This window comes from Vipera ursinii (assembly GCF_947247035.1).
Source record: "Vipera ursinii genome assembly, chromosome: 3".
NCBI lineage: Eukaryota > Metazoa > Chordata > Lepidosauria > Squamata > Viperidae > Vipera > Vipera ursinii.
Window position 1 is genome coordinate 122,365,967 of NC_139516.1, and position 14,170 is coordinate 122,380,136.

Consider the following 14,170-nt stretch of genomic DNA (forward strand, 5'->3'; position numbering starts at 1 on the left):
TGTGGTTGACCATATATTGCTGGATTACTATTCCAATAACTATAGCTACATGGCCAATACTGAAGAACACTTTGTTTCTGCAAATCTCTGAAATTCCTGTTTGTCCAGTAAACATTGTCTAAAGCCTCAAGATACACTATTAGTTACACATGCTGTCTTTTAACAAAAAGTTTCTTGGCAGAACTACAGAGAGGAACATATGGGACATATTAGACAAAGATACTGAAAATCGAGTAACAGAGTTGAATCCCACATTTTTTTCAAGAAAGCATTGAAAAAAACTTGCAATTTAAAACTGTTAAAATTTAGAAGAAATTGCATAGCTTTGGGCTTATTTGTATGTTCCCTTTCAAAAAAATTTCCTTACATTATAAATGAGCTGTCAAACATCCAGGACCAAGAGAACACTATGGTGTCACTTCCAAGTGCAGTAATACTTGGATATACTTTTAGATAACCCTCTAAATTAGCTATTGAGAAACTGAATGATGAGTATGCACTTCGCCTTCTAGTTCTTAGCACAGATTTGATTTTAAAATGAAGAGTTTTAACCCAGGTCCCCACAGAAATGGTAAGGAACATTCCTTATTTTCAATAATGCTTCATATTTTTCTAGGCCTAAAGGGGCAGAGTTCTTTCAAGTTGAACTCAACTCCTGGGACTTAATGGCCTTGGTTCAATTCTTATGGTTTTATGGAATGGTACAATGAATTTTACTGATTTTTTTTTAAAAAAAAAATCTGTATATAGAAAACGGGCTAAGAAGAAATCTCTATTTAGACAAAATAATTCCACTCTAACATCTCTAGATTCCATTATTCCCCTTGCTTGACTGATTTCAGAGTTTAAATGTGTTTAGGATGGAACTAGAATTAAATTCTCATTCTCTGTTATAGGAATTACTGACACATTTGTAATAATGGAATAACTTCATCTGTAGGAATAATTTTTAACATTTGAAAACAAATAGAGTCATTCCTTGTTTAGCAACAACTACTGCAAATTTGTCAGGAGTACGGTAAAAAGAATCATTTTCTGACTAATGCACACATAGAAATCAAATTTCTGTTTCTGGCAATGCATGCCAGATTGAGAATAATGCTGGCATAACTGCACGAGAACTTTATATTTTATCTGAACGAGACAGCAATCAGCAATCTTCACAGCATCTCTTTCTCTCGTTCTCTTAGCGACCATTTTGCTTAACAAAGTTGCTGGAACTGATTGCAGTTGTTAAAAGAGAACCAGAGAGATATATAGTATATATACAGTTCCACTGAAATACCTTAGAAATGCAGATATTTGCTTTTTGAAACATAACAGTGAATTTTGTAATGAGATGAAAAGGGGTGAAATACATATGTGATTATATGCTAATTTGTAGACTAACATATTGCTTGCCTTTGAGTGGAGACTAAGCACTTACATACACAATCATTGTTTACTACTGGTACCTTCAGTTCTTACTACAGGATAGCATATTTACACAAGCCATGGAAGATACGAGCCAATAAAAACGACAACATTGCTAATGTACTTACCAGTTGAATCAGAATAATGGAAGTAGGGCTGGATTCAAATATTCATCAATTCTCATTTGTACAAATGCCAAAACAGTTTACATCTTTTTTGGATAATGCTATAAAATTACCCTAAATATTAGTTGGGAGCTATTGCACTGAAAAGTTAACACCGGGGGAGGGGGAGTTTTCAAAGTATGAAATGCTACCAGGGGCAAATAAATCCCCAGGGCAGGCATCCTAAACACATTTATGTTCTTCAGAAAAATGGACTACGTAGCTGAACAAACATTTCCTTCACTATTCCTGCAATCATTGATTCTTTTTATCTTTGTTTTTCCTATTTTTGAGGTAATAACATAAGCACTTCATCTTTGCTATTATGAGTCCTAGCCACTGTGTACAAATGATTCTACTAATCTCCACCATTCTGGAATAAGATAGCCTTTTAGGCAACTTGGAAGTCTTAATGTTTACAGTGAAGGCTAGGGAACAGAGGATGGAGTGAAAATAGCACAAGCTGCCAAAAACTTGCCATAAAAATGTAGGTTGATAGCAGCAGTTCACAAGACCGGCATCAACTATTTAATTTCTTACTTGTTGCCAACCTACATGGTTTTCTGGGAGAGAGATGCCTATCAAGAAAGTATTTCAAAGTGCAAGGAATCTCTTTGATCCTGGAATTTTGTCCCAGGAAACCTAGGGGCAAATTTAAGACACTTAAGAGACCTGTGCAAGCAAGGCTTAAGCTCCAGTAGAATTCGTTTTCTGTGGTAAAACTTTTAAGAGAATCTTAACCAAATCGTAACATATTGCAATAATCAATATATTAAGCCTAAAATTGCAGCGTTCTGCATATTTACTCCTATAATACTCATTTATGCAGTTGGACTAAGAAGTAAATGTTTGCATTCACATATAAACTAATAAGAACCAAAGTCATATTTAGTTTCTCTAGTTCAGAGCAGCTACGTGAGTAGTACAAATTATATTTATATTTATATTTATTAGATTTTTATACCGCCCTTCTCCCGAAGGACTCAGGGCGTGTACAGGGCAATAAATAAATTATGGGACTAAATGTGTCGTGAATGGACAATTTCAAGATGCTATGGCAGCAAATGGTTTGCTATACGTGTGCAGTCGATGGAAAGCAGCAACCAGCCACACCTGGAGGCTAAAACATAAAAAACAATTGCTGAAATTGGGTACGCCTAGTTTAATGAAGAGAAGGATGAGGGGTGACATGATAGCAGTGTTCCAATATCTCAGGGGCTGCCACAAAGAAGCGGGAGTCAAGCTATTCTCCAAAGCACCTGAAGGCAGGACAACTAATCAAGAAGCAGCCTAGAACTAAGAAAATTCCTGACGGAACAATCAGTGGAACAACCTGCCTCCTGCCTTGAGCAGGGGATTGGACTAGAACAGGGGTAGGCAACCTTGCCTCTTTTATGACTCATGGACTTCAACTCCCAGAATTCCTGAGCCAGCTTGGCTGGCTCAGGAATTCTGGGAGTTGAAGTCCATGAGTCATAAAAGAGCCGAGGTTGCCTACCCATGGACTAAAAGATCCCCGAAGTTCCTCCCAACTCTGTTATTCTGTTCCGCCACTCCCTGAAGAGCGCGTCTTAAAACGAGTTACCCTTTAAGCTGTGAGCTTTCCAAATAATCTTTCACCAAGAAGTGGCTTTCGTCGGGGTGGTGGTGGGGGAAACCGACTTCCTCGTCCAGAGGTTGGCCGCTTTCGGGCTCAGGATGGGCTCTACCCCCCCCCCACCGCCGCTCTTCCTTAACACCCTGATTTGCGGTCGCCAGAGGTGACGGGGTCTTCCCGCCAAAACCGATCACTTCCAGAGATGCGCGCTTTCTGCTTCCCGCCGCCGCGATTGGCCCGGCAACCCCACCGAGGCCAAGATCGCTTGCAAGGGAAGGGGCCCAATTCTGGGGGGGCGGGGAGGCCCTCCGCCTCCATTCTGCCGACGGGGCCTCTTTGCCGACGGAGCTGCCGGTCTTCGAGTGGCTGGACAGCCACCGAGCTCTTCCCATAAAGAAAGACTGCCGCCTCCCCCTGTAGGGAGTCTTGTCTCCCTCCCCACGTCTCCCCTCCCCCGCGCGCTGTGGCCCCGAGAGTTGCAGCCGACTTGCGGCCATCTCTGCGGAGGAACTTCGGGAGGTTCTTTGTTCCCACTTGAAACCCCCTTCCTCGCCGGGCCGCTCCAAAGACACTTATCCCCCCTCTTCAGATAATGAGCTCCGCGAAGGCTGCCCGGCTTGTCTTCGCCTTAAAAGCCTGGCGAGCACTAATTGCCGGAGGAAAAACCATTTCTTTCAAACGCTCTGAAAAAATGCTGCAGCTGAATAGGTGGAAAGCTTTTTCCCTGGGCTTCGTGAGAAGGAGAAGTACTCGCAGCTCTCCGCAACGGGCCGGCTTGGCTTTTCATTAGAAGGGCCTTTACGTTTGAAAGCAAATTAGGAAGAAAGGCTTAGGGGAGGTAGCTATCGAGGTTTCGCTTGCTTGCTTGCTTGCTTGCTTGCTTGCTTGCTTGCTTGCTTGCTTGCTTGCTTGCTTGCTTGCTTGCTTGCTTGCTCGCACACACGCACCGAAAGGCGTGGAGGCTACGCCAGAACTAATTTCAGTAGTGGCAGCCTAACTGCTGCTATAAGGGACGGGACTTCGGTTCTGATGCCGGTTTTACAAGTCACCAGAAACTCTGGCTCTGGGCTTCATGCGTAGTTAAATTGGCGGGCATATGTTGTTCTTAGTTGCGAAGTCGTGTCCGACCCATCGCGACCCTATGGACAATGTTCCTCCAGGCCTTCCTGTCCTCTACCATCTTCTGGAGTCCTTTTAAGCTCACGCCTACTGCTTCAGTGACTCCATCCAGCCACCTCATTCTCTGTCGTCCCCTTCTTCTATTGCCCTCAATCTTTCCCAGCATTAGGTTCTTCTCCAGTGAGTCGGGCATATACCGGGCTGCTAAAATGAGGAAGCCTTTGTATAAAACACCTCTCTCTCTCTCTCTCTCTCTCTCCCCTCCCCCCCCCCAAAATCCAGCGTCCACGTCCTGGGCATTAAGAAGCCTTCCAGGTTCTTTGGGTAAGATGTACAAAAGGGCTAGGATTAAAATTAAACTTTTAGCCCCCACGTAAACTGTAAAACTATTGTGGGGCTACTTTAATAGCCATTATCATTTTGAATAAACTTAAAAGTATTTTGTGTAAAACTAAAGTTTGTTTTTAAAAGCATTCTCGTTCCGATTTTTTTAAACAAAAAATTGTAGGAATAAGATGCTTTTTTTATGGCTTGTGGGGGTCTACTAAATGTCACGTCATGAGGCAATATATTAGGCACCAGAAAATTCTTCCGTATCTCCGTTCCTTCATTTCTCGAAATGGAAAAAGCCTTGGGGAAAAAAATTTCTACACAAAAGACCTTCAAACCATTCAAATTCTTTCTATTGTCTGTTCTGAAATTTTGCTGCTCAAACGTTCACGGAGCCCACCAGTTTTTCCGAGAAAACCTTGCAATTTTGAAAACCTCGCACCTTGCTAAGTTTAGGTCTCTTCTGAGGTAGGGGACTTGTTTCAAGCTTTGGTCTGCTGCAATTTATATTCTCACCTTTTCTATTACTTGGGTTCAATGGGACTTCTCTTCGAACAATTTAACAACATTCCTTTAGCAGAGCGCTGCTAATCTGCTTGTCTGTTCTCACCTGTTTTTGCCAAGGAAACAATCTGAATCTGACTTGGTAAAAGGCTAAGGAACAGGCTCCCAGGTCCACATGTAGCCCAATCCAATTCCCCCATTGAAGTATTTAGAAATGAGTTCTACAGAGAGCTGAGTTTGAAGCCAACTAAGCCATATGTAGGAAATAAAATCCATGCTGCAACTTCATGCTTACTCAGGAGTAACTATCTCCAAGGAACTTAGTTCTTAGCAAATGCACATTATGATACAAAGCAGTAGCATAAAAGTAGACAAGCCGTTCTGCAAATTTCTGTCTTGATGTTAATGGATAAAATAATGGATGTATATTTACCACTGTATATTTACCCAGGCCATGTATATTTACCACTTTGCACGTATTCCCTGCTTTTTCTTTTCACCTACAGTCTTCTCTCTCCTTTTTAAATAGTATTTATTCTTTATTAAAGAACAGTATAGTTAGAAAAAGATGGGAGGGAGGAATCTCACATCTTTGACACATAACATAACAACTTAAGTAGATGAATTGATCTGAAGGAAATATGCGACTTCCTTATTACACAAGAAAATACAGTGGTGTTCTTAAGTAAATAGCTAAATTGTTTTGTCTAACATTTATTCAACATAATAAATACAATAACAAAATAAGGGCAATGGAAGATAATTGGACTACAGCACAATCCTACATGTGTCTGTTGAAAAGAAATCCTGTTGAACCCAGTAAGGGTATCTCCCTAATATATAGAAATAGAGGATTAAATTTAGATTACAATCTTAGCATGATTACTCGGAAGTAAATTCCACTAAGTCCAATCAGCCTTTCTCCTAGAAGTGCTTGGAACTATAGACTAAAGCTATTTAGAACTGATGCCTGCGACTCTCTTTCAAAGAAAGTTTTACCCAGATAATGGTGCAGCCCCATATTTATTTCAAACAAACCTCAACGTGTATAATCCAGTGCATTTCTATGAACAGTATTCCTCCTGAATTGACATTCGATGTTCCAACTTCAAGATATTGAGGCATGTAAGGCATTTGATCACTTTGTATGTGGACCCCTAAGCTTTTCCAATAAAATTAGTCCAACTTAAAATAATTTGGTCCTACTACAAATTCCCATTAATTGTACTAGTTCCCAAACCCCAGTTTTACACCATCCTGAAAATAATTACAAGGAATGAAGTTCTGCTGTGATCCACTGCTTTTACTTCAGAATAAGATAACAATCCAATTTCCTTAAAAAAAAACACAATCCAGGGAATGATATTTTAAAATCCACTATTTTTAAGTGAGAAATCCTAAGCATATATACTCCAAAGTTAAACCTCATTTAATATAATGGAACTTCTTCTCAGGTGAATATTATCTCATATACTTTTATTTAGAAACTTAAAATATAAAACAAATGCATCCAAAATTTTGGTGTCCTCTTTTAAGTTATTTCAGTGGAACTGGTTCCTGCCGTCTTCATATTTGGAAGTAAATGTCACTACTCTGAACTAAAATGTTTACCCCCAACTTTGAGGTCCTCTGAACCAAGATCTCATCAAACCTCCCACCCGCACCTTTTAGCCTTCTGTTTCCATGGACTCCATGTTCCCTAAGGCACATTCCAAAGGGAATTTTTCCTTCACTTACTTGAAATAAATGGGAGCTGGACAACAGTTCTGACGTTATTCCCTTTAAGTTCCTATGCTGAATGACTTTAACTAGAAGAAAAATCTATTTAAATCAGCAACAAAAAAACTTTGGGCTGTGGTAATGGTCCCATTAGGGATGCGGTGGCTCAGTGTGTTAGGACGCTGAGCTTGTCCGGCAGTTTGGCAGGTCGAATCCAGAGCTTCTGCCAACCTAGCAGTTTGAAAGCAGGTAAAAATGCAAGTAGAAAAATAGGGACCACTACGGTGGGAAGGTAACAGCGTTCCGTGCACCTTTGGCGTCTAGTCATGCCGGCCACATGACCTTTGGCTTTGAAACGGAGATGAGCACCAGCCCCTAGAATTGGAAATGACTAGCACGCATGTGCGGGGAACTTTTACATTTACCTTTTACTAATGGTCCCATTAGGTTTCACAAATTGAAATATTAAAGGATTACCAGGCTGCCCCCAAACACCTGGAACCAAGACTTTCACAGGAATGGAGGAAATTCTGATCTTTGGTGTCTCCCTTAATTGAAGTTTCCATAGGAGAATTTCTTGTCCCTGCCCTTTTTAAAGTTTTAAAAATGTTAAAGTATTCCTGATATTCCTAATGTTTGCATGAATTCTACAAATTGCTTTCCCGACTAAATCATGAGTAGATTCTGATTCTGATTTTACTTTATTCAATTTGTAATCATTTCAAGGTGGTCAAAGTGATCGGCCTAACCTTTTTGCATGTATTAAAATATACATCTCAAAACAAATGGAATTGCATGCTCCCCTAGGAAAAAATATTGTTGGTTGTTCCAGACCAAATAATAATTATTACATTCACCAATTTTGTGACAATTAAGACCAAATCAATCATAGAAACTGAATCAGGAAATGCCTTCTTTTTTTAAAAAAAAATGTAACCAGACAATAATAAAAATATATAAGGACTGACAACATTGCTGGCGGCCAATGTGCAATGTGGCTGCAATCTTGCACATAATTGAGACTGCTTGTACCCTGCAGAATTAAATGGGATTTTAAACAGCCCCTCCCAAAAAGCAATCTTCCTAACCACCCCAAAGTAAACCTTCCAGGATTCATTTCTCCTATAAATGAATGTAGGATAGCAGCCTAACTATTCTCACCGTTTGAGCTTTTTGTGGCATGATATTTATATCCACAGAATCTTCTTTCTTAGGAATGCCATCTGAGAAAAACTCATGCAAAAGTGTTTTCCTCTTCCTCTTCAGTTTCTCACACGGTTTGCATTTTGGCTAATTCCTTCTTTTTTTTTCTTGATTTGTTTTCTATACTTCCAGTTAAATAATTCAAGGATTTTTTTTTTACTGATTCTGCATCTTGTCGACATCTATCTTTTCCTTCGATTTAAGAAATCACTTAGCAATTCAGTCATTTTTACAAGCATTACAGTTTAAAATAATTAGAGGTAGGTACACCTTTTCGCGAAGTTTGTTCGTGCTCTTTCTGCAGGAAAACTCCTTGCGGCCATTGTACCTTTGATTTAAAAAAAAACAAATCCACAGGGAGGCAACATTATATTTGCTACGGACGATTTCATCTTCATTTCATTAGCCCATTTCCCTTTTATTGGAATGAATTGTAGTGTGCAATACAGTTGTTTGCCAACAACATAACCAAATCCCTACTAGATAATATTTAACAACAGCATCTTTGTTATTTTTTTTCCTCTCTTAAATCTGAACCCGAGATTCAGTGTTGTTGTTGTTTTTTTTTTAAAAAAAAAAGAAATTATCATTACCGGGTACAACGATACAAGTAGGTCTCCTCCCCTCCCCTCTCCTCTCCTCTCTGCGAATGTCGCCCCGTCTCTTTTGTGAAAATGGCGGGTAATGCTCGCCAGCCGACCTTGAGTTACAATTCAATCAGCTCTCAATCAAGTAACGACGAGATTGCACTTAAGGGGGTTCCCAGATAAAATTATTATTAGCGTTATTTGCAGTTCGGTTTTGGTTCGCCAGAAGCAAGCTGCACTTCAGAAGGCGGGTTGTTGATCTTCTCTAGTCGCCTTTTTCAGCTAGGTGCCGCAGGGTAACCTTGCTCCAACCGACGCCTGGAGTTACCCTCACCACTTCGGGGATGGTCTGGGAGGAAAAGGGGCCTTTCCTTCTTCTTCCCTGGAGCTCTTGAGAGGGACTTACTGTACAGAGCACCTATGACCGTTCCCCACCTGTGTTTTTTTTGTTTGTTTTGTTTTTACTCTTGGCCATTGAAGACCCCCGTGTGGGTCGCCGGCTCTACTGGCTTCGGGTGCCCAGAGCAGCTGAAAGGAGGCGGGTGGGCGGGTGGACTGGCGCCTTTCCCTCCGCAGTGCCCAAGTTTAGCAGGGAAGATTCTCTGCTGAGGTTGAACCCCGAAGGGGCGGGAAAGAAGCGAGGGGAGCTGCCGATCCAGGACCCTAATACTAGAGGGAAGAAGAGCCACTTCGCGATTCGCTGGGGAGGAGGACTTACTACCATGTCCGCCCATAGAGCAAGCTGGCATTGACCAGGCCGCCGCTGTAATCGACGGCAGCCGCGTCCATCTGTGCCAGGGAGCTGACTTGGCCGTGCAAGGACGGGGGGCTCGGAGACATCTCCTCCAGGTCCGGGCCTTGGCCCAGCGAAGTCCCTTGCGTCTGCGGGTGCTGGTGCTGAGCAGCGCTCCCGCCCGCCCCGCCGCTGCTGCTGCTGCTCCCACCGGCGACAGAAGCTTGGCCGCCGCCGGCGGCGGAGGTGGCTGCGCTGTGCGGACAGGGCTTGCCGTCCTTGACCAAGACGGGCACCGCCACGCGTCTCGGAGATGCGGCTTGCGTTGGGCCCGGCGGCTGGCACAGGCTGGGTCCCTCCGGCGTCTGTTGCTGTTGCAGCTGCTGAGCCGCCTTGTCTTTGGCTTGCCGCTTCATCTTGTAGCGGTGGTTCTGGAACCAGATCTTCACCTGGGTGGGCGTGAGGTGGATTAGGCTGGCCAGGTGCTCCCTCTCGGGCGCCGAAAGGTACTTCTGCTGCTTGAAGCGCCTCTCCAGTTCATAGACCTGGGCTTGCGAGAAAAGCACCCTTCTTTTCCTCCGCGGAGTGGCGTGGAGACCGGGGCCCATGGATTTGGCAGCCTCCGCGATTCCTGACAGAGCTCCCATACCGGCCATGTTCATGGCCCCGGAGGGCCCCATCAGCCTGGAAACTGAGCACACAGGGCACAAGTTAAAAGAAGTTGTCATCAAGGCCAAAAACCAGAGAAGAGGCCACTCTGAAGACAGAGAGCAGCGGTCACAATCACCAGTGGCATTTTAAAATAATTTTAACATTAGTGGTTCCCGTCTAAGACAGAAGGGGACCCTCTTTCCCTCACCACTCGGCCCTGGGATTCTAGAGTATCTCTGAGGACATCCAACAATTCTCCTTCCCCTTTCCCCCCCCCCCCCCACCACCACGCTGTGAAACTTGGGATTTTCTCACTCAGGTCTGGGAAAAAGACACTTGAGGAAGAACATTGTCCCAAAGAGAGCTTCATATGGGACGCCCTTCAGAGCACACACCCCCACCCCTGGCAAAGAGAACCCCCCCCAGCTGATCCAGTCCCTCCCTCTCTCGCCCCTCCCCGCTTACTCGTGGGGTACCGGGGATCCGGGTTGGCTCCATACCAGCCGGAGGCTGCTGTGCTGCTGCGCACGCTGTCTGGATAGGACGCCAGGTCGCCCACGCTGCCCAGCCCGCCGTTGCAATAGCCAGCCATTGAACCGTGAGCGAACTGCGAGACCCCCGCGTGGGCCATGGGGTGGTAGGCGGCAGTATTGTGGCCTGCCATGGGGTGCTGCTGCTGGGACGGGAGGGCTGAACTTGAGGTCTGGCGGTAGGCGGTGGCGCCCACCCCCACGCCCAAAGGTGCACCCAGACTACCCTCCATGGCGCCGAACTTCTTGTAGGTCTCCTCCATGGGACTCAGGATGTCGGAGACGGAGAAAGGAGTCGTGTGCTTGGGGCTGAGCGACATGGCTCGCCGGGCAGCCACTGGGCTCCCTTCCCGATCGCCCGGCGGACGCTGCTGTTGAGTCCAGAGAAAAAGGGGGCTGAGCGCCGTCGCCGCTGCGCGGGAACCCGGCAGGAGGAGGAGGAGGAGGAGGAGGAGGAGGAAGAGGGGGCGAAGAGGAGGGGGGAGGTGGCGGCGTCGCGCCAGCCCTCCCTTCCCTTTCTCTCCAGCTAGCGTTTATTTTAGACCGGCGGCGCCAGGTTTACGACAGATACCGCGAGGGGCGGAGCCACACCGCTGCCCCCAGCCCCCCCCCCCCCGCGCGGGCTCCCTCCGCCGGGATCGTTTGCCTGGCGCCCTCTCCAAGTCTGAAAAGATTGGCGGACACCCCCCCCCCCCTTCTCAAAAGCTCTTCATTCATTCCCGCGCGCCACGCCGAGAGGACAGACCGACAAGGTGTTGCGGGGCTGGAGGTGCTTTCCAGCACTCGTCTGTTGACGAGTGTGGCTTTCAGCTTCAGCCTTCCCTTCCTCCCCCAGCTAGGTCGGGCTCTCGACTGGAAGGCTTCCTTTCTGCCAGTTCCCGCACCGGTGGGAGATGCTTAGAGGAATAATCCAACAGATTATTCTGAATTTGGCCAAGTAAAGATGGTGCGTGGGCCACTCTGGTCTCGAAGGTCGGCGGTGTCTCCATGAAGGGGGTGGGCCAGTCCTTTTGGCTCCTTAGTACGACGCGGCAGTTGAAAAGAAAGCGTTGGAAACGGGGGCGGGTGCGTGCGTGTGTGTGTGTGTTGTGTGTGATGGTTTGGGATACTAAGGCCGCCCTTTCTTACAGGGCTGAAGTGGCTGACACGCGGACAGCTAAGCGCGCTGAAGGTTCAAAAAAAGGAGACTTGCACGCACACACTAGGTAAAGGGTGTGACGTGCTGAACTACAAGTACCCGCTTGAACTAGTTGATTACAAGATGGGGAGCCATCCCGACTTTTTTTTTTTCAAGAAAAGGGGGGAAAGTAGGTCAAAGAATGTTTTAAAAGTACGAGCGACCTTTCCGCTCCAGCGGCGTCGACACGATGGGAACTGCCGTTCCACACATCTGGGAAGCTTCAGAGTGGGATACTGGTATACAGTAACTGCACGGTGCTTCAAGAAGTCCCAAGAATGCGGACGCAGCCTTGCGAAACCGAAGGCTGGCACTGGCGACAGAATAATGTATAGGAAACGCTGGCTCAGCCTCTCAGATCCCGGTTTATGGAGACAAGGCAAGAGACTCCCGGGTAGAGAGCAAGACTGTCTGTCACCCAGGGAATCGTGCCAAAGATCAATATTGCTTCTTGTCTACAACAGAGTTGATCTCCGAGCTTCGTGGTGCTGATATCGTTTGGGAGGAAATCCCATGGTAACAACACAGGCTTTGTTCTGGCCTTATCCTTGAGAGAGCACTACTTGACTGCTCTTTAGAAGGCCAGATCCTGAAGCTAAAACTCAAATACTTTGGCCACCTAATGAGAAGGAAGGACTCACTGGAGAAGAGCCTAATGCTGGGAAAGATTGAGGGCAAGAGAAGAAGGGGACGAAAGAGAATGAGGTGGCTGGATGGAGTCACTGAAGCAGTAGGCATGAGCTTAAATGGACTCCAGAAGATGGTAGAGGACAGGAAGGCCTGGAGGAACATTGTCCATAGGGTCGCGATGGGTGGGACACGACTTCGCAACTAACAACAACAACTTGTCTCTAAAGACGTCCTCGGTTACTGAAGTTTCTAAGTGTGGAACGAGACCTCTGCTCATCGCAGATAATTGTATAATTGTACCAAGTCCCTGGGAATCCTCTTTCTCCCTTGTAGTTGGAAGAACCAGACTGACTAAGAAACCACACACACACACAACCCCAATCAGGCCAATAACCATTTGTTTAATAAGTAAACAACACAACAAATTTAATAAACAAATTTAATAAATGAACAAATGACATTAAAGTTGTTACTGAGCAAATATTGGCCTGAAGATAACGACCCCCAGCCAGAAGTTCAAGGCACGTGCTTTACAAGACTTAGAATGTTGCCCATAATCTGGACAAGACGGTTCTTTTTATTAAAGAGAGAGGGTTGAGAGGTGCGTTAAACCACTGATGAAGAAAGCCGGGTAGAGGATGCAAAACAGCTTTGCCTTTCAGAAGTCCAGCTACAACTGGCGAACAATGTCCTGGGAGAAAATGAATGGGTTTCCATTCAATAGCTGGACTTCCTGAAACTTGCAGCTGAAGAGCGGGAAGACAGCCAACGAACGATTCCTTGAACTAGACCAGGGGTAGGCAACCTCGGCTCTTTTATGACTCATGGACTTCAACTCCCAGAATTCCTGAGTCAGCATAGCTGACTCAGGAATTCTGGGAGTTGAAGTCCATGAGTCATAAAAGAGCCGAGGTTGCCTACCCCTGAACTAGACCCAGTGGCTGGAGAGACGTTAACTAGGCATCTAAATCAGACGGACCTAAAAGCGGAAGTCCCCTTTTGCTTCTTTTTGTTTGACAAGTTGATCCTGAAGTGAAGGTAGGCTGGACTCTGGGCTCCTGGCTTGAGCTGAAGGTCAATGGGGAAAGTGCTTTTTTCCCGCCTCCACTTCTGGGATCACGGAGAGCTACTTCAGATTTCGTAGGCTGAGGGGTTTTACACCAATTCTCATAGGCAGAGAACAAGACCGGGTGATATGGGACCCCGTAGAGATTCCCCTTGTCCTGCTATCGTTTATTAGGATGAACCAAAGAAGATGAGTTCCTTCCCGAATTCCAGTGAGTAATCTTGTGTGATAACGAAGCAGGGAGACCTAGCGCTGATGATACACCAAGGACCCACCGTAAGGTCACAGCTCTTGGGTTAGGGAAAACACTGCCAAGGCAATGCCCACGCTGCTGGCGGTCGTGAGAGGGGAGAGAGTGGTCAGCTTGCAAGACGAGAGGGGAGGAGGTCAGGCCGCCCTGCAAGCGCCGCGTTCCGTTCTGAAAGCAAGCCGTATTTTTATTTATTTATTTTATTTTAATCCCATTTATATCCCGCCCTTCTCCGAAGACTCAGGGCGGCTTACAATTTAAACACAAACCAATGTGCTTAGCAATATGCTGTAATATCCCTCCGCTTATGCAAAAGTGAAGAAGTAGCCTCCCCTCCCCAAGCTTAAGATATATTAATACTTTACGACGGTATTTCACAGAAAAGGAGCAGGCCCCAAATAGGAAGAGTCGGCGGCGCTAAAATGGCCGAGAGGGAGCTAGGCGCCTGGAAAACGGGCGCGCGCGCTTCCCCATTCGCGCGCGCTCTCCGAGCACGC

General features: G+C 45.7%; 1 protein-coding gene across 1 annotated transcript; it reads right to left on the bottom strand.

Annotated features, from left to right (window-relative positions):
* Positions 1–9,353: 9,353 nt before the first annotated feature.
* NKX2-4 (NK2 homeobox 4) lies at positions 9,354–10,870 on the bottom strand (the record flags this gene model as incomplete). Its single annotated transcript, XM_083359485.1, has 2 exons — positions 9,354–10,060; positions 10,486–10,870. 2 exons carry the CDS (start codon positions 10,868–10,870, stop codon positions 9,354–9,356), a joined length of 1,092 nt encoding a protein of 363 aa, XP_083215611.1.
* Between the last annotated feature and the right edge of the window lie 3,300 nt (positions 10,871–14,170).